The 22,331-nt window shown below is 38.7% G+C and overlaps 1 protein-coding gene across 2 annotated transcripts in view; it reads right to left on the minus strand.

Annotated features, from left to right (window-relative positions):
• Window positions 1-22,331, minus strand: part of opcml (opioid binding protein/cell adhesion molecule-like) — a 169,461-nt gene that overhangs the window by 90,535 nt on the left and 56,595 nt on the right. Inside the window, exon 2 of one of the 2 annotated variants that reach the window (XM_058087476.2) lies at window positions 4,104-4,179. In XM_058087476.2, the coding sequence (XP_057943459.2) occupies window positions 4,104-4,179 (76 nt within the window). Of the gene's footprint in view, window positions 1-4,103; window positions 4,680-22,331 lie in introns of those variants that run through there. The other variant, XM_058087475.2, reaches the window with a different exon arrangement.

The raw sequence follows: 22,331 nt of genomic DNA on the forward strand, positions 1-22,331 counted from the left end.
GTCAGAATTCTAGATGATACACAGGTGTTCAAATACTTATTAGCAGCTGTATCACACAAATAAATTGTTAAAAAATCATGCATTGTGATTTCTGGATTTTTCTTTTTAGTTTATCTCTCTCACAGTGGACATGCACCTACGATGAAAATTTCAGACCCCTCCATGATTTCTAAGTGGGAGAAATAGCAAAATAGCAGGGTGTTCAAATACTTATTTTCTTCACTGTATATACATGCCAGAATGACATTACATTGCTTGTTTGACCTGAAGCAATAATAACTGGCTAATGGCAGTTGATGTTTGCTAAATACAAGGATGAATAGTCTTGAACCAGTCATGATGTGCTATATATATATATATCACTATATTGACAGTTACTATGGTACCCATTATGTCATTGCATGGTCATATCACCTCGTACTTCGGTATAAATAGAAAAATTAAAAAAAATTAATTAAAAAAAAAAAAACTTCATATATATTAGGAAAGCAGGAAGTGAACAAATGTAACAGTTACTGATTGTAAAAGTACCAGATGGAGGGGTAGGATTTAATAAGCTTTGCTTCTTCCTACTCCTTTTGGACATGTGAAACTGTGAACTGATTATGTGATGCATTCAATTGTAATCTGATGCATGTTCAAATGAAATAATACCATTACCATTACCATTAATGTATCGTAATGATGTGTAAAAAGTTATATTTTGCATGGTTACATTTTGATAAACTTTGCACTGATAAATAGAAATATAAATGGCTTGAATTTGAGCATCATTTTTATTTTGATGGCTATGATTTAAGTCTGGCTATGATTTAAGACATTTTAAGACTCATGATAAAGCAGTATCAGAAGTCAAGAAAAATACATACAACCAATGATAAAGCCTCATTTTCGGAGAAGTCCCCACTCAGTGACAGGTTTTCACTGCTGCGTGCAAAGATTTAAACGCCAATATTAATGAAATCTTCAAGACGAAAAATAATTCCAATGCACAAAATAATCATCAAACATATACCTATTTCTTCCTATGATGCACACAGAGATTTTTTTCTACTTTTTTTCCATTTATACTCCGAGTAAACAAAAACTATACAGCTCTGTATGCCCAGTATGTGGCTCTGCACCTCTGCAGTTATATAATTTAAAGTCTTTGCAAGAAAAAGGTACGGTATTGTAGTGATGGGTTGCCCTTCTGGGTGGGTCACAGCAGCCATACATGCCAGCAGCTCTTACCAGTGCAATTAGTGCCCTGCAGGTTTAAAACAAGTGTGGTAGCTTGTTGAGTTGCATATTTGAATGAATGACAGACTTGTTTCTACAGCCATCCCGACTCCCCTTTATTCTGACATTACTGTATGAAGACAGAGCATTCAGTGCACCATTTTTAGTCTGCGGTTGCACATTTTCTCGAGTAAATGAGCCTATGCTGGTAAATAAGTAAATACATGTTTTCTTCCCTTCCTGACGAAAGCATTTTCCACTCAGCCAATAATTAACCTTTTTTTTTTTTTTTTTACAAAATGGCCTCCAGAGTGTGTCAACTAATAAAGTACTTGATTGGTGTGCTCGTGTTTACGAAAGTTGGGCAAAAAAAATACATTGAGTGACTGACGGTAAATATAAGAAGTGGCTTCTAATTTTCTTTTCCGATTGTAATTTCAGTTGTTGAAAAGTCAACATTACTGCTGTCAATCATACTGAGTGGTGTCATTGTTGTGAAGTCCCGGGTGTGTGAGAAGCTCGAGTTTATGTGTGACTTATCCCAGACTGCTGGGATAGACTCCAATATAACCGCTAGTGAGGATAAGCAGCATAGAAAATGGATGGATGGATGGATGGACATTTGCAATGCATATGTGCATGCATTAAAATTTCCCTTCATATATGTAAGCTCCTTCACACAACATTGTTTCAAGACTTTTCACTTCCTGGTTGCACACTTTTACAAGGCAAAGATGGAGGCCGAGGTTTTATAAAATGCACTTCTGCCACCTTGTGGCCTTTTTTTTCCTGTTAAAAACTGCACCAAACATGCTCTCTTCCACTGTGGAGTTGCATCATCACCTCTTTGTGCAAAAAAAAAAAAAAGGTTATAAATAAGTTTTTGGGAGCGAATGACGTAAGGTTTACAAAGCAGAGTGGGGGTTTGTTCACATACTGCCTGTGTGACAAAGACATTGCAGTGTTTTTCCATTTTTTCCCCCGTCTCCGTTGTGTGTTTGTCTGCATCTGGCAACACAAGGCCAGTTTTCTTTGTCAATAATAACTTGTTTTTTCACATTTTATAAAGTAGAAAGTTTGCAAATCCCCAGCAGATGATACTGTACAACACATCTAGTCTAACTTTTCTTTTTGGTAGGTTTATAAAGCCATAAAACACAATATTTTGTGTGCCTTGAAAGAGCAGACAAAATACTCTGAAGGGGGTTATTCATTCATTTTCTACCGCTTTTCCTCACGAGAGTCACGGGGGTGCTGGAGCCTATCCCAGCTGTCTTTGAGCGATAGGCAGGGTACACCCTGGACTGGTCTCCAGCCAATCACAGGGCACATATAGACAAACAACCATTCACACTCACATTCATACCTATGGACAATTTGGAGTCACCGATTAACCTAGCATGTTTTTGGAATGTGGAATTGAACTCGGGTCTCCTAGCTGTGAAGCATGCATGCTCACCGCTCGACCACTGTGCAGCCATCTAAAGGGTTCATTTATTCATTCATTCATTTTCTATCGCTTTTCCTCACGAGGGTCGCGGAGGTGCTGGAGCCTATCCCAGCTGTCTTTGGGCAAAAGGCGGGGCACACCCGGACTAGTCTCCAGCCAATCACAGGACACATATAGACAAACAACCATTCACACTCACATTCATACCAATTTGGAGTCACCAATTAACCTAGCATGTTTTTGGAATGTGGGAATGTGGAATTGAACTCGGGTCTCCTAGCTGTAAAGCTTGCATGCTAACCACTCGACCACCGTGCAGCCATTTAAAGGGGTTGTGTTATAAAAAATTGATGATTTTAGTACATTCTGAGAGAAATGACACGTTTCTATTGAAAGAAAACAAACAATATATTACAAAGTATTGATAATTTGACCCATTATATGAATGACATGTTGTCAACAATGCCACATTATCATAATAATAATTCACAGGTCACAGGAAAGTCACATGAAAACATAATCATCAAGGAAAAAAAAAAACATCCACATACATTTTCCGTGAATTGATTCCTAATTCCACCCGGTAATTGATCAATATCTAACCTCGTAGAAAGAGATGCGATCCTCCATGACAAAGATTAGCGTTACCATTAGCTTGCTCATCACTGATATGATGCACCGCCCTGTGACCACACAGGGCTGCTGTGTACAGTACACGGAGCACAGGTACAAAGGATGTGTGTCATTCAACTTCTTTCATCTTACATGCATAAAATCATTACCATGAATACTCTGCATTGTAATTATATTCATGTCATTAGTTAATTAGGTGCATAGAACGTGAAAGTGCATGCATGCATGGCTTATTGATTAAATGCATACAAAGAAGCCAATCTTATTGTTGTTGAGGGAAAATATTCTAATATATGACTTATCATAATCAAATGTATTTTTTTTTTTAAATAACATGAATCACATATTTAGTCCTGTCTTCCCAAAATGAAAATGAAAGTCTTAATTGCATTTGTAACACACACTCCAATCGATATGAAGACAAGCCGTGCTTGATGCTGGTTTGCTGGTTTGGAGTATCTCAGCTCTTTGCATCCTCGCCAAGACATGAACCAAGCAATCAATAACATTCAAGGGCAATGAGCATGGAGGGGGGGTTGGTGGTGGGGGGGGGGGTGACTTGTGTCCTTTAGATGCCATAACTTTCCATTGATGGCTGTGCAGCATCCGTCATGTCACAACACGTTTTGTCGCATAAGCTGTTAATGCACGTTAGGAATATTATTAGCAACTCTGAAAAAAATTAATAATAAAATAGTATGACTGTCACGGACACGGTGGTGGTGAAGGGGGGGGGGGGGGGGACGTCCACCATGCGTGAGATGATGATAGTCGATGTGACAGTAACGTCTGGACTTACTTTAAGACGGCGCTGTCTCCTTGTCTCACGGTGATGTTGTCCTTTAATACGGAATCACCGCTTCTGGCCGGAACTCCTGCAGGTACAAGGAATAACAATTTAAGTCCGAGGACGACGAGGCATTTCCCAGACACCGTCCAAAACCCACAAATTCCCATGTTTTTCGGTCGAAGCGCAACTTCCAGGAAAACTTGAAACGTCCGTTTTATTCCTCTCGTCGGAATTGGAGCTCTTCGCTAGTAAACAGCTTGGTTATGAAACACCTTGCCGGTCTGTGTGTGTCCGCAAAAAAAAGGACGAGAGAGAAGGAGGAGAGCCAGTCTGCTCCAAGAAAATGACTTCTGAGGTCGGAGGAAAAGGGAAAAAAAGGCAGCGTTCCCCGCCTCCCACCGCTTCAGAGTGTTGCCTCCGTGAAATGGATGCTTTCACAAAGATGCAAAGTCTCCTTGTGCTTTGGCTATCCGAATAGCGTGGCACCGTAAAGCTGCCAATACTCCATCCACTCTGCTCCGTAGTGTATCTTTTGGAGTTAACCTACCCCGTCACACTCTCCCTCAGCACCCCCAACATCCATGTTCTCCCTCTCTCCCGTATTTCATCACCGGGTAGGAGCACAGCAGAAGGACCATAAAGGTCCGGGCATTTTTTTTCAACATATATAAATGATTCTTAACCCACTTTAAATCTGATAAAACTTGCTTTGTGTTTGACTTTATCTGTTAAATCACAAATCAGCAGTTTTCATTTATACAGTGTTAGAAAGCCCATAATTTACATTGATAATGTTCAGCTTTGAGTGTCATATGTCCTACTGTGTTCAGACGTCATTAAACGCACCACAGTGCGGGCCGTTTCCGGTGGAACAATTCATATACATCTCTGAGCCTTCTTGAGCCTAATACACTATTTCACAATGTTGATGCTGTGCGTGAATGTATAGAGGTGACTTTTTGGCTCTATTGTGGGAGCTGTGGAGTTGTTTGGGCACGCTTTTCACGAAGTTAGGCTCCCTTGTTCATCGGTGCTAATATCGGTATCTAAGCTAACTATGGCTAACTGTTGTTCTAGTGAGCGCCATGTTTGTTTGGTTTCTTTGTTGATTTCTGTGTGTAGCGTGCCTTTGGCTCATCATTATGTTTGTGTAATATCAGTGTAGTATATATAATATATATATATGTAATATATATGTGTATATAATATAATATGTGTATAATATATGTAATATATATGTAATATAGTCACGTGACTGACTATGTTTGCATGTCAGGTAAGCTAGCTCGATGTCCCGCACAATTAGTTCTACCATGTGCAAAACACTAATAGTGGGCAAATCAATCCAAATATCGATCCCAACGTTTGTATCAATGTTGATCCATATCAATGTATCATCACCATAAAAATTAATTCAGATTTCGATTGATTCGGATTGATGATGCAGCCACCTTAATCGGTATAAGCGATTATGGCCCGGCATTTACTTGGTATCAGATCGATACCAAATCTAAGCGGTATCGCACAACACTAATGAACGGTTAGCCTTTTTTTCGGCAAGCCGATTTATAGGATGCATGTGTAATGTACTCATCTGAACTATTGTCAAACATGTGGCCCACAGGCCAACAACAGTCCGCTCGGGGGTACAATTCGGGTCGCTGGATGAATTTTTAAAGAAAAAATATTTTTTTAATAAAATGCTATTCCTAAAACATCTACAGGGCACACTGTGTTAGTCATAGGAGTCATAGGAGATGGATGCACTGTTTTAATAACAGTAGAAGTCCCATAAGTAAGAAAAAAAGGAACTAAATTCTGACATCTATGTCTTGTTTTCTATGACTATGTTTACTATATTGGATAATACGAGTGTAAAGATGACTATAGGGGTGCTATATCATGTCTTGAGGGCTCTAATACTGTTAACAGCTGTCTTGAGATGGTCATAAATAGGTTTTCTATGTTGTATCTACAATATGAAAATAATCAAACTATTCCATCACTCTGTATATCAAATGCTTGTTTATATGGCTTCATTTATATGCTAAACATATAACAGATTGCAACAACAAAAAATGATGAAACACCGAAACAAAGACGCTATTAGACAAAAAGGCCCAGTCTGTGTGTGTTATTTCTACATTTTCAAGGCTTTAACAGAAAAAAAAGATGACAAAAAACATGTATTGTTCTTTTTCAAAGAGCCTGTTTTGTTGCAAAGAACCCATAACTACTATTTGGCCACTCTGACAAGAAATATGTTTGGAGGAGTCACTGTGAGGCTTTCAAACATACAAACATTGTCGCAACTGTCAAGCATCATACTCTGTTTTTGTGCTGTCAGTGATACCGGCGAACTGCACAATATGGATGGAATCATGGAGGATGAAGACTTCCTTCAAAGCTTGACAGTTGAAACGTGATCCCAAACATGTTTAAAACTGAGAAAAAGCAAGATATATATCGAAGTTCTGGAATGGGTTTCCCAAATCCCTGACTTCAATCTGATGATGCATTCATTCATATTCTACCGCTTGTTCTTTAGTGGTGACCCCAGCTGACTTCTGGCAAGCGGCGGGGTACATCCTAGACCGGTCGGCAATAATTTATCAGGAACTGTTGTTTTCATTAGAGAAATTATCCCTTCATGGAGTTTGAATCTATAGGAATGATCTTCACCTCTAAAGGTGGGTCACAATAAGGTTCGATTTCAAAGTGAATTGCTCCATCGGAACAAATGAATGTTATTGGTTGCAAAAGTGGAAGTCCAAACAAACAACAATATTATTTATTTGTCAGAAATACTTTATATGGATGACTTTGATTCTAAATGATACTGATGACTCTCACGAGTTATTTTCTATGTCAGCCCCTTCACTCCCAAATCACCAAATCACATTTCGATAATAGTAAATTGGTGCAAATCAAACCCAAAAACATTTGTACTACACTGATTCATTAAGTTCTCAAACCTGAGAGGTAATTGCTCTCAGCTTCTTGTGACACACTCATTGAAATCAGCATATGGATACCCATCCCAATTTCACGCAATATTACACTCCTTTTACCTGTGTTGTGTTTTTCAACCTTCAAATAAAAGTACCAATTCAATAAACAATACAATTTTGAAAGCTGCATATTTCTATGTGGCACAAACATCTGTATAAGAATAAAAATTCTTATAAACTGGGCATATCACGCATGAATTAATCCTATTACATTAGAAATATTAAAGGAAGACACCATCACCAGCAATTTCATTGCAAATTGTTTATTTATGCAGTATGTTAATATTCACATAGAAAAATTAAAGAGTTGAAAACGGAGCAAATACACACCCTGAAGGTTGAAGACACTAATGATGAAACTTTATAGATCATACACATTAAGACCACTGTTGTAATTATGTTCATGCTGCAGGTTGTGTGTTTGTGCGCTGCTCTTTTCCGCAAACTTAGCATTTGTATGGAAAAAAAAGAGTAATATATTCCACACTGTTCACGTCTTTTGTTTTTTTTTGTTTCAGGCGTAATGAAAGTGTAAGAAAGCATGTGAGGCGGAACTTGTCTGAACAACATTGACTTTGTTTACTCATTTCTCCTTTCCACATCTGCATGCATTCGGGGGATGCTTGCCACTCGGGATGAAAGTGGCACTTTGCTTTGCATGTTAAAGCACCAATCAGAATTACGATGACAGCTTTGGAGGGTTGGGGGGGGAAAGATCCTTTATTTGGCTGTCTTGATTAAACGAGGCACGGTATAGTTCTCGTGTCAAAGTATGAAAGTAGTGATGGACTTTAATTCTGAGCTCTAATTTTCTTTACATGTGTTCATCATTCTGTCCTGTCATACAACTGACTTGACAAAACGTGTTTGGTGTCATCTCATCACTTGATTCTTTAACCCGTTAAATGTACACTACGACTAAAATATAATATATATGTGGCTACTGTGTTACCGACACTCACAATTAGTAGTTTCCACTCGAGAAATTAATAACTGTATTTGTTTTGCCAGTACCATCGTTCCTAAATGATCAGTTTTGTGGTTGACCTATTATTCATCAAAAATATTGAAAGACAGATCACTAGGCGTCAGTAATATTAGACTGATGAGACATTAGCTTACATGACATTACCTTAGTGCAAAAAAGTTCTCCCAGTCTGTGTGGAAGTGGTACGTTTTTGGCTTCTTACTTTGTCCTTTTTCCCCCCCACTCTGTTTGAAACTCTTTCTTAAGTTTCGAATACACCAACTGGAGGCTAACTATTTAGCTCGGTACTTTAAAATGTCCCTGAAGTGATGCCGTAGTCTTTGCAAAAGAGTTCCGCAATGTGGTCTGAACAAAGAATAATAGTTTTATGTCTAAAACCCATATTTTGAAAGTAATAAAGTAAGAAATAAAAGTTCTCCCAGTCTGTGTGGAAGTGGTACGTTTTTGGCTTCTTACTTTGTCCTTTTCCCCCCCACTCTGTTTGAAACTCTTTCTTAAGTTTCGAATAAACCAACTGGAGGCTAACTATTTAGCTCGGTAGTTTAAAATGTCCCTGAAGTGATGCCGTAGTCTTTGCACAAGAGTTGCGCAATGTGGTCCGAACAAAGAATAATAGGAGTTTTATGTCTAAAACCCATATTTTGAAAGTAATAAAGTAAGAAATAAAAGTTCTCCCAGTCTGTGTGGAAGTGGTACGTTTTTGGCTTCTTACTTTGTCCTTTTCCCCCCCACTCTGAAACCCATATTTTGAAAGTAAGAAATAGGTTTTCTACAATAACTATGAAAATATTCAATTTATTGAATTAACTTACCAGGGTGGGTCTGAAACCAATAAACCCAAAATAACTAGTTTGGAGGTATGTGTCACGCCCTGTATGGGTTTGCACGTGACAGTTTGGGTTTGAGTTTCCGGTCTGAGTTTTGGTTTCCTTATTTTGTCTGACTTCCTGTTTTGCCTTGTCTGCCTCCGTTGTCTTAGTCACCCACACCTGTCCCCAATTTGAGTGTCTATTTAGTTCAGGTGTGTGTCCCCCTTTGGGGGATTATTGTTAGTTTGTCCTTCTGCTACCTGAGTTGCCTTTTTCTGCTGCTGCTATTATAGCTAAAATAAATATTATTTACCTGCTATTGGTCCTGCTCTCTGCATCCTGGGGTCGCACCGCAACACAGACATGCCGTACCGTGACAGTATGAAGTGGAAAATATCAATGAAATACTGTGTACATAGCTTTACTCTTCACCTAATCCCATTGACAAAAATACCCAAAAAAATTACAAAAGTTGTTGTAAACATACAGTCAGTGTAGGTCAGCGTCTTCACCAACGCATAGCAAACAAAGCTCCATGGCTTCCTAGCTTATCCAAGGCCATTTTTGTGAATGGTTGTTTGTTTATGTGTGCCCTGCGATTGACTGCCGATCAGTCCAGAGTATACCCCGCCTGAGGCCGAAAGTCAGCACGGATAAACTCCAGCATAGCCGCAGAGTAAGGATTAATCAGCATAGAAAACAAATAAATGAATGACTGTTTCATAGGTCAGTACTTATAACAAATGAGTCGATCAAATCATTGCTTTGTTTTTTTTTTTTTTTTTCTAAAAAGGCTGTTATTGTTGAATTACGATGTTGTTTTGTGCCAGAGAAATCACACAAAGATAAGACTTAATTAGAATTCTATCTGCCGGGGATGCAATGCAGGTATTTATTATATGTGGTTGTCTTAATGGTTTTTAAATTAAACCCCTGTTCCTGACCTCAGCAAAATCCCACATATCTGGTCTTAATTAGAGTCAAGGGTACGGGGGAAGTGGTGTGCTGAAGCAAACACACCCTCAGGTGATGAAAACGGCAACATTTCAACATGAGATGGAGTTTTCAACAATTAAGGGATACCTCTAATGAATTGTGCAGATTAAACAGTGATTTACTACCGTGACCTTAATTATAAGCAAGTGTCAGTATATCCGCATTATTTCGCAGCAACTGCTCTGCGGTGCTTTTAAAATGAGACAGTAACGTTGACCCTCATTGTTCAGTCTTACAGCAGGTCAGTTATATCTGCTGAACGTGCAAATGTCCCACTTCCCACAATATACCAAACGTGCAGAAATTTAGAATCGCTTTTGTCCGGTGCACTGTTGACATTAATCAGTCTTTATGTATCTTATAAGCAAGACTAAAAAAAAGAGATGTAAAAGTCATTAAATCGTTTAAAAAGGCAGTGGAATTGGTCACAAAAGAAATCTGAACCGCTTGTCCTCAGTAGGGTGGAGCCTACACCCTGGACTGGTTGTTTCGGTATAATTATATTATTCATTCATTCATTCATTCATTCACAAGGGCTCACAGGGGGTGATGGAGCCTATTCTTTGGGCGAGAGGCGGGGTACACCCTGGACTGGTCGCCAGCCAATCACAGGGCACATATAGACAAACAACCATTCACACTCACATTCATACCAATATGGACAATTTGGAATGTGGGAGGAAACCGGAGTACCCGGAGAAAACCCACGCATGCACGGGGAGAACATGCAAACTCCACACAGAGATATGGCCGAGGGTGGAATTGAACCCTGGTCTCTAAGCTGTGAGATCTGCGCGCTAACCACTAGTCCGCCGTGCCGCCCATAATTATATTATATATTTCTCAATTAAATTGATTCATGGAGAGTTTAATACATTTTTCGCAGTTTCATTACTATATATTTTAAATAGATACAATATGCTGGTACAAAAAAAAAAAAAACTCCGTATTCAAATTATGGTTCTCATTTATTTTGTTGATGCACTGATACATGCAGTGACATTCACATAATTTCCTGCTGCTACACATTAACATCACACTCTGGGTGGTTTATTCAGACAACCCGTGCTAATCTTCATTCATATCATGCAAGGATGGGTAGAACCAGCAGACAATAGACCAGCCTCTGACCAAGGCAAGCTAATACTCGAGCAAAAACACGGACAGACTGAATAAAGAGCAGCCACTCAATAGATTCAGTCATCTGCAGAAGCCTGGCTTTTACTGGCACACAAACAATAAGGTTATGCAACTTTGCCATCAGAGACCCACTATATGAGGTTGAAAGGCAAAGTTTAGCGACTTTAGTACACTGACAATATATTAAATTATTCATATAAAACAGCAATAAAAAGTAATTTTGAAGGCCTTCTCTGACATCATGTTACTCGTTTCCTCCTCTGTGTGGAGATTCCATGGCTGCCTTTCATGCAGCCAGTGTGGTTTCAGTTCCCACTCAATGGTTGTCTGCTTCAAAATTTGGCCCTGTGATTGACTGCCATTCAGGCCAGGCTGTAGTCGGCCTTTCACACAAAGCCAGCCTGGGATAGGCTCTATCTTTTTTGTCATTTGTTCACAAACGTCACAGAATTGCAACCCATTTTGAAAACAGATCGGGGTTGCGACCCATCACTTGAAGGTCCCTGATCTAGGAACAGTTTTCTTGCTAAATTGGCCTATTTAGATGGTGACATGAAGTGTCCAATCTGAAAGGAATCATGATTATTTAAGCAGAATCCGTCATCTCAGAGATGAATTTTGCTCGTTTCAAGGTGAATGGATCTGAACGAGTGTTTTTATTTCAAATATTTGGAATGGAAGTAATACCTTTTGAAAATAATTAATCAGCCTCTTGGATCATATTTGACAGAGAACTATAGTACTGAGCACAAAATGGGGATAGTTAATGATCCAAAATCCACACCAATTATAAATAGTGAAAAACCTGTCATGCGGCTCGATGAAAAACAGATCAACCCTGACTCAAAAAACAGATTTTATCTATGAAGGGATGAGCATCTAAATTAAAAAAATGCCAATCATTACAACCAGAAATGTGACATTAAGTTAAAAAGGATGAATATGTGAAAAAGTGTTCCGCCGTCTTCCTGATTTCCTATTTTTTTGTCACACTTAAATGTTGCAGATCATCAAACATTTCAATATTAGTCAATGACAACACAATTGAACACAAAATCAGCTGCATTTGGGATAACTTGCAAGAATTTTGCAGAATTGTTGTAATTCAGCCACATTGGATTTTCCAGCATGAAGCGCATTTTTAAGGTCATGCCACAGCATCGCAAAATGATTCAGGTCAGGACTTTGACGAGGTCACTCCAAAGTCTTCATTTGGTTTTTCTTAAGCCATTCAGAAGAAGACTGGCTGAAACCAAGTTGTTACAAACTGATGACTGGACATTCTACTTCAAACTTTTTGTTACGCAGCAGAATTTATGGTTGCATTTATCACAGCAAGTCGTCCAGGTCCCGAAGCAGCAAAACAAACCCGGACCATCAAACTACCACCACCATATTTTACTCTTGATATGATGTTCTTTTGTATTTTTTAGACCAGATATCTTGGGCATTGTCGATATGTTTTCTGGCAAAATTGAGACAAGCTTTAATGTTGTTTTTGTTCAACAATTTCATTTCAATATTAGTCAATGACAACACAACTGAACACAAAATCAGCTGTAATTAAGCATTTGGGATAACTTGCAAGAATTTTGCAGAATTGTTGTAATTCAGCCACATTGGATTTTCCAGCATGAAGCGCATTTTTAAGGTCATGCCACAGCATCGCAAAATGATTCAGGTCAGGACTTTGACGAGGTCACTCCAAAGTCTTCATTTGGTTTTTCTTAAGCCATTCAGAAGAAGACTGGCTGAAACCAAGTTGTTTCAACCTGAGGTTACGAACTGATGACCGGACATTCTACTTCAGACTTTTTGGTACACAGCAGAATTCATGGTTCCATTTATCACAGCAAGTCGTCCAGGTCCCGAAGCAGCAAAACAAGCCTGGACCATCAAACTACCACCACCATATTTTACTCTTGATATGATGTTCTTTTGTACTTTTTACGCCAGATATCTTGGGCATTGTCAATATGTTTTCTGGCAAAATTGAGACGAGCTTTAATGTTGTTTTTGTTCAACAATTTCATTTCAATATTAGTCAATGATAACACAACTCAATACAAAATCAGCTGCAATCAAGCATTTGGGATAACTTGCAAGAATTTTGCAGAATTGTTGTAATTCAGCCACATTGGATTTTCCAGCATGAAGCGCATTTTTAAGATCATGTCACAGCATCGCAAAAATGATTCAGGTCAGGACTTTGACGAGGTCACTCCAAAGTCTTCATTTGGTTTTTCTTAAGCCATTCAGAAGAAGACTGGCTGAAACCAAGTTGTTTCAACCTGAGGTTACGAACTGATGACCGGACATTCTACTTCAAACTTTTTGGTACACAGCAGAATTTATGGTTGCATTTATCACAGCAAGTCGTCCAGGTCCCGAAGCAGCAAAACAAGCCCGGACCATCAAACTACCACCACCATATTTTACTCTTGATATGATGTTCTTTTGTATTTTTTAGGACAGATATCTTGGGCATTGTCGATATGTTTTCTGGCAAAATTGAGACAAGCTTTAATGTTGTTTTTGTTCAACAATTTCATTTCAATATTAGTCAATGATAACACAACTCAATACAAAATCAGCTGCAATCAAGCATTTGGGATAACTTGCAAGAATTTTGCAGAATTGTTGTAATTCAGCCACATTGGATTTTCCAACATGAAGCGCATTTTTAAGGTCATGCCACAGCATCGCAAAATGATTCAGGTCAGGACTTTGACGAGGTCACTCCAAAGTCTTCATTTGGTTTTTCTTAAGCCATTCAGAAGAAGACTGGCTGAAACCAAGTTGTTACAAACTGATGACTGGACATTCTACTTCAGACTTTTTGTTACACAGCAGAATTTATGGTTGCATTTATCACAGCAAGTCGTCCAGGTCCCGAAGCAGCAAAACAAACCCGGACCATCAAACTACCACCACCATATTTTACTCTTGATATGATGTTCTTTTGTATTTTTTAGGACAGATATCTTGGGCATTGTCGATATGTTTTCTGGCAAAATTGAGACAAGCTTTAATGTTGTTTTTGTTCAACAATTTCATTTCAATATTAGTCAATGATAACACAACTCAATACAAAATCAGCTGCAATCAAGCATTTGGGATAACTTGCAAGAATTTTGCAGAATTGTTGTAATTCAGCCACATTGGATTTTCCAGCATGAAGCGCATTTTTAAGATCATGTCACAGCATCGCAAAAATGATTCAGGTCAGGACTTTGACGAGGTCACTCCAAAGTCTTCATTTGGTTTTTCTTAAGCCATTCAGAAGAAGACTGGCTGAAACCAAGTTGTTTCAACCTGAGGTTACGAACTGATGACCGGACATTCTACTTCAGACTTTTTGGTACACAGCAGAATTCATGGTTCCATTTATCACAGCAAGTCGTCCAGGTCCCGAAGCAGCAAAACAAGCCTGGACCATCAAACTACCACCACCATATTTTACTCTTGATATGATGTTCTTTTGTACTTTTTACGCCAGATATCTTGGGCATTGTCAATATGTTTTCTGGCAAAATTGAGACGAGCTTTAATGTTGTTTTTGTTCAACAATTTCATTTTAATATTAGTCAATGATAACACAACTCAATACAAAATCAGCTGCAATCAAGCATTTGGGATAACTTGCAAGAATTTTGCAGAATTGTTGTAATTCAGCCACATTGGATTTTCCAGCATGAAGCGCATTTTTAAGGTCATGCCACAGCATCGCAAAATGATTCAGGTCAGGACTTTGACGAGGTCACTCCAAAGTCTTCATTTGGTTTTTCTTAAGCCATTCAGAAGAAGACTGGCTGGTGTGTTTTGGATCATTGTCCTGCTGGAGAAACCAAGTTGTTTCAACTTGAGGTTACAAACTGATGGCCGGACATTCTACTTCAGGACTTTTTGGTAGACAGCAGAGTTCATGGTTCCAGCAAGTCGTCCACGTCCTGAAGCAGCAAAACAAGCCCGGACCATCACACTACCACCACCATATTTTACTCTTGTTGTTTCAACCTGAGGTTACAAACTGATGGCCGGACATTCTACTTCAGAATTTTTTGGTAGACAGCAGAATTCATGGTTCCATTTATCACAGCAAGTCGTCCAGGTCCTGAAGCAGCAAAACAAGCCCGGACCATCACACTACCACCACTATATTTTACTCTTGATATGATGTTCTTCTGGACTTTTACTCCAGAGATCTTGGGCATTGTCAATATGTTTTCTGGCAAAATTGAGATGAGCTTTAATAGCTTTCATCTGGGAACTCTGACATTCAGGCCTTTTTTGGCCAGTGTTTTACACAATACCTAATAAATGTACCCCAACAACACCCCACATTTCATTTCAATATCATTTCATGAAATTGAAACAACATTTTGTTTTCTATTTATTAAAAAGTAATAATAAAAACCAGAGTGCAGTCAATCTAAACCAAGACTCACATTCTTGGTTTAGATCATCTTGTTCCTCAGATTTTTTTTTTTCAGCGACAGCAGGAAGGATGAAAAGTTTGGAATAATTTAGAGGTTTCTGCAAGAATATTACTAGTACAGACTGTTGGGGTGACTGGAACTTTTCAAAGCTGAAACTAATTTAAAACTGCCATGGTGCGTGTATAGTCCCTGTGGTCCCTACCCCTACCACTGATTGTCAGTCGGGAAAATATGTTGAAACGGGTAGAGTGAGATATAATTGTTGAATGAAGCTGTTTCAGGAAAGAGGAAAAATAAGTCACTTTTTTGAGGAAGTTATTAAGAACAAGAAAACTTTGGCTGGTGTAGAAAGTTAAAAAAAAATACCACTTACTAATTTATCTTTGAACTTTGAACTGTTTGAAATATGAATCATCAACACATTAAACTGTATTATAATTATAATATTATTATAATTATATTACAATATAATAATTAATTAATATAATTACTATAATATAGTTATTATTATAATAATATAATTATAAATATTTATTTTTATGTATTAATTATATAATTAATTAATATAATTATAATATAATATGATTATATAATTATAATAATTATACTGGACTACTACTACTATATACTGTATTATACTGTATAATTGAACTGCTTTAACTGTTTCAAATATTACTATACTATTAGTTTTGATGATGTGCACCACTTTTGTATTTATATATTATATATATTGTATTTATATAGTTTTATTAAGCTGCTAAGTTCATCAGAGGTCGTCTCAAAGGCCTGAAAAATCGTTGCGATTCAGCAAATTGGGAACATTTTCATTCGATCAATCAACTTTATTTATAGAGCACCTTAAAAAAAACAACAACAAGGTGCTGTTCACCAGGGCAACCGGACGCTTTTTTAAAAATGGGCAGAGGGAGGCTGTTCCATTGATTTGGAGTTATAGAGAAGGCTCTGTCCCCTCCCGAGCTTCCGCCTGGACTGCAGGATCAGGCGGGGAGACTGCATTTGAGCCAGTGAAGTAAGTATTTGATCCCATACCCCGCAGGCAGGAATTCTGTTTATGTGTCCATGCGTCTGCACAAATTAGTATTGGTATTTGGTACAGTGGAAGAAATACAAAATAACAGTCGATCTCTCTTGCTTTGGAGCACCATGTAGGATCTCACCTGGTGGGGGTAAGCTTGATTGCCATAGATCACAGACCTGTCAGAAATCTGACAAGTTTGACAGAAATTCACATTAAGTGACCTTGTCGTGTTTGGAGGCAGAGAAATCCAATCAGATTTCTACATGGTTGCCATATCAATGTTATCTACCCAGGGCCTTCATAATCAGGAGTGCTGGCCCTTGTCACATTTTCACATTTTCTACCGCTTATCCTCACGCCTATCCCAGCTGTCTTCGGGCCAGAGGCGGGGTACACCCTGGGACTGGTCGCCAGCCAATCACAGGGCACATATAGACAAACAACCATTCACACTCACATTCATACCTATGGACAATTTGGAGTTGTTAATTAACCTAGCATGTTTTTGGAATGTGGGAGGAGTCCAGAGTCCCCGGAGATCATGCTAACTCCACACAGAGATAGCCGAGGGTAGTATTGAACTGGTCTCATAGCTGTGAGATCTATGCGCTAACCACCCGACCGCCGTGCAGCCTACACTATTAGCAAATTTTATGATTTTTTTTAAGATTTAGTTCAGATTTCAGATTCGCCTCTCAGACCTAACTGGCCAGTGACATCGACATTTTTTCCATCCTCTGATTGGTTGATCGTATGCCGTCTCTGGGCGTACCTAAACACAGAAAAAGTCGGCAAAAATTTCGACCAAGTTTTATACATGGGTTCCTCACATGTAATGAAGTATCAAACGATACAGTCTGTTGAACAGCGTTATTCAGATTATATTTTGTTTTTCATAGTTCTCATTGTAAAACAAATATGAGCTATTTTACTCAGTTGACATATTGAGGCAAGACCACAGGAACCGAGGAATCCATGCAAGCACACAAACAACATCTCCCCAGATGTCAACCACTACCTTGTTATACGGTATACATATATATATATATACAGTAGCAATTTAGGAAATTCTATATGTGTACCGCTTATTATTTATACCACTTCCGATTGTTTATTGGGACATCCTGACTCGCTGGTTTACCTTTTTTTTTCTGCTCAATGTATGAAAGTCTGTAGGGCATAATTACTGCAGGTTATGGGAAAGAAAATGTTGGCATTGAGAAGAAAAATGGGGTGGAGTCAAATGCATTTTTCTTATCTGTGGAAGTCCGAGCAACCTTAGAGGCTCCAGTATTTCCCCAGATAAAAGCCAAAATGATTACTACTCCTAAAAAACAAAAGCACAAAACTGCAAAACAGTCTTTATTATCTGTATTTATTATCACTGACTTTTTTTTTGTTTTCAACGGAAAGAGCTCAAGTGAGTTTCCTATTGGGGTCAAAAATATGGGGTCATTTATAAAAGTGTCGTGTTTATGGTGGCTGTTTATGATATTATGTAATATTATTTTCATTCCTCTATTAAAAAAATGACAGAGTGCAAGAAAGTGCAGGTTTGGGGATTGTACACGTTTGCTTGACTCGTTTCTTGCCCACACTAGATCTTAATTAACTTGCCAAAAAACCTTCCAGATGATTTGTGTCCCTGTAGGTTTTTTGTCAGTGGAGATGATTGAAATGAAGTAGATACTGTAAGCTCATTCAATATTCATTCATTTCCCTATTCTTTTTTTTCATACAGGGCGAGCAGGTCCTTCCAGTGATCAGGATATCTTCTTTATACTGTCATATGCATCGTTAGATTTGAAGCCTTCATGTTAAATTGATTTCATAATACATATACATTCAAAGAAAGCTATTTGAAAAATTAATCCGGCCATAAAATATTTCTCACTATGTTAAATCAACTTTAACCTTCTCTCTCAGTCAAAAAAAAAAGTTCATAGGTTAAAATCTATTTCAAGCAGCATTGAATTTCAAAATTGTTATGTGAGCAATTGAGACGCCCATAAACAAATTTTCCACTCCAAAGACGGCTTGCTTAACTTGGACTAATAATCACTGTTGGGATTATTCGATTAGATTAATTTCCAGAATGTTCTCTTTTCACGGCACAAAGTTTGAGCCCAATATATGCTTCATAGACTTATTAAATGAATTTAATGTACCCTAATACACTAGTACCTCCTAAGAAATATACAAACAAGTACCAATACAAGCTTTATTATTTTAATTTATTCATTCATTCATTCATTTTCTACCGCTTTTTCCTCACGAGGGTCGCGGGGGGTAATGCTGGAGCCTATCCCAGCTGTCTTCGGGCGAGAGGCGAGGTACAGCCAATCACAGGGCACATATAGACAAACAACCATTCACACTCACATTCATACCTATGGACAATTTGGAGTCGCGAACTAAACAAACATGTTTTTGGAATGTGGGAGGAAACCGGAATACCCGGAGAAAACCCACACATGCACGGGGAAAACATGCAAACTCCACACAGAGATGGCCGAGGGTGGGATTGAACCCTGGTCTCCTAGCTGTGAGGTTTGCGCGCTAACCACTCGACCGCCGTGCCGCCCATTTTAATTTATTATTTTATTATTTTATTTTAACTCAAAACCCACCTGTTTAAATCCGTTTTAATGTCTAACTTTTTATACCTGAATGCTGCGCCCCGTCCCGCTTTTAGCCTTGTTTTTAGCTCTGAATTAATGTTTGGATACTGTATTTTAATTCATCTTTTTCACTCTTTTTTTTATTTCTTTTTCTCGACTGTAAAGCGTCTTTGAGTACTCTGAAAAGCGCTATACAAATAAAATGTATGAAATAAAAATGTATTATTAATATATTCTCACAATGCATTTCATGTCATTGGTGCCTACTGGGGTGCTGCGATGATGTTAGCCTCTCTCTGGGTTGCTCTAGCTGCTTCTGGTGGGAAAAAAAGGCAGCATTTTTATTTTTATTTTAGTCTTAATTTAAGGCCTTTAGCCTGGTCGTCGGGCTACTGTGGCATTTATCCCACCGCATCGACACAATACACACTCCTTGTCTGTTCCTGTTACTTGTTATTGCAATAACAACTTACGACAATATATTACCTTTGGTTCACCTCTCTGCAGGTTTTGAGGCCAGATGGAACGTCGAAGTTTTTGCTAAACAAAGAGGGTGCCGTCATCTTGCACAGATGCCATGTCCTAACATGGTTAAAGCGGAGAGGCTCTCAAAAGGCAAGATGTCTCCTGGGATCTAACTGGTTTAAAGTGGCAAGGGTATAGATGTGTGTGTTCAAGTTAAAGAGCACAGCAGTTTGTCTTCCAGTCGGTGGATTTATCGCGCTGTGGTGGGGTCACAGAAAGTTTTACGTAAGTTTTTTCACTTTTGCATCTTAGCACACAACAGTGGTGCCTTCAATGATCATCGAAGATGATGTATAGCTTACAATACATTCATTCATTCATTTTCTACCGCTTATCCTCACGAGGGTCGCGGGGGGTGCTGGAGCCTATCCCAGCTGTCTTCGGGTGAGAGGCGGAGTACACCCTGGACTGGTGGCCAGCCAATCGCAGAGCACATATAGACAAACAACCATTCACACTCACATTCATACCTATGGACAATTTGGAGTCGCCAATTAACCTAGCATGTTTTTGGAATGTGGGAGGAAACCGGAGTACCCGCAGAAAACCCACGCATGCACGGGGAGAACATGCAAACTCCACACAGAGATGGCCAAGGGTGGAATTGAACTCGGGTCTCCAAGCTGTGAGGCCTGCGCGCTAACCACTCGAACGCCGTGCAGCCTCTGTCAAAACTTAAATTATTAATTGATTCATTTTTTACCACTTATCCTCACGAGGGTCACGGAGGTGCTGGAGCCTATCCCAGCTGTCTTCGGGCGAGAAGCGGGGTACACCCTGGACTGGTGGCCAGCCAATCACAGGGCACATATAGACAAACAACCATTCACACTCACATTCATACCTATGGACAATTTGGAGTCGCTACTTAACCTAGCATGTTTTTGGAATGTGGGAGGAAACCGGAGTACCCGGAGAAAACCCACGTGGAATTGAACCCTGGTCTCCTTGCAGTGAGGTCTGCAACTTCTTCTTGTACGCTTGAGCTCTCGCCCGAATTTCGGACTACTTTTAGTGCTTTTCCTCACCACAGATCGTGATCATTATTGTTTGCTGATATCCATCTGAACAAACTGTCATTTAACGTTGTCACCGGCTGGGAAACGGTGAGCCTCTAGCAAACTAGGATAACAGAGATGTGATCAAAGAGATTGTTGAGCAATAATGTAATGGCTCGGGAAGAAAGAAACAAGACAATCTGATGAATCAGGAAGTCACAGATATCTCCAAAAAGATAGATGATGTAGCAGAGGAACTAATTCTTCGATTTACAATTGAGACATACCTTAGTGCAGGGGTCTCAAACACGCGGCCCGCGGGCCAAATGTGGTCCACAGGACACTAGTTTGAGGCCCCCGCCTTGATATGAAAGTTTAATGTTAGTGCGGCCCACGCAAGTTTGATATGGATGCTGTATGGTATCATGTACCCAGAAAAAATTATTACGTTTGATTAATGTTCATGTTAAACGTTAAATAACTGTTAATAATTATCCTCCCTATCCGTGTGGAAGTGGTAAGTTTTTGTTTTTTTTTAAGTTTAAAGGAAATAACTTGGAGGCTACCGTTTAGGTCGCTAGATCTCTAGTTTGCGAGTTAGCATGTGTCTCAAGACCCTGCAGTTGCGCAATATGTTGTAAATCAAAAAAGTATAAATGTGACTATAGTCGTGTTTTGTCATGTCTACAGGGCTCTAATAATGCTTTGTTCATTTTAATCTGAAAAAAATAATTTGTCTACCCACCAACTATATGTGGTTTCTTGAGTTTTTATTATTATATTTATTTATTACTGATTGATTGATTTTCTTATTCTTGATTTGTTCATTTATTTTACATCTTATTTTGTGCAGAAAAATAAAAATTAGGATATTTGAGAACAATGGAATGTTTTATCAGCGCTTTTATTGTAGAAAATCAGAACCAAAGCACTGAAAAAGTTTGTATGTTTTTCTGTTTTTAATAAATGCGTTTTTTTTTTTGGTGTGAGGTCTGCGCGCTAACCACTCGACCGCCGTGCCGCCTGACCCAAACCAATTTGTTCTTAATATTCTGTGAACGAGGCCCTACGTGAATAGTGATTTGCATACTGTGAGTGTGCTTAAAGTCGAAGTAAAGTAAAGCTCATTGCTAATATTGAAACACAAGGAAAGTGATTTACGTTATATGCAGGGCTGCTATGAAACGTCAATATTCCTTTGGGAAATAAAGCAAATGAAACCAAGAGAAGGGGCATACATTGTCCCTCGTTGTATTATGAGCAGGTTTACTAATGTACAGTACATGGCAATGGTGGTCTGTTGTACAAAATCATTTACAGCACATCTATATAATGAATACATGTATCATTTTTATCTCCCTATGCTTGTGTGGGTTTTCTCCAGACCTCATTCCATGTCCAAAAAACACGGCAGATTAAATTGAGACTCTAAGTTACTTATGGGTGTGAACATGAATCAGTCAAGGACCCTAACAAAATAGCAAAATGAATGGACGGACAAAAGTCGTCATCTTCTTTCTCATAGTTCCTTCATCACACATTTTGTCAGTCTCTCTCCCTTTCGCTGTCTGTGTTTTTTCGACTTGGGTTGTCCTCTAGCAATTCTACACTTGATCCAACTTATAAATGATTAGGCAGATCAAAACCCAATCGCAGTATTGGAAATTTTGC

This window comes from Doryrhamphus excisus, linkage group LG21 (genome assembly GCF_037039965.1).
Source record: "Doryrhamphus excisus strain RoL-2023G ecotype Guam linkage group LG21, RoL_Dexc_Guam_v1.1, whole genome shotgun sequence".
Classification (NCBI taxonomy): Eukaryota; Metazoa; Chordata; class Actinopteri; order Syngnathiformes; family Syngnathidae; genus Doryrhamphus; species Doryrhamphus excisus.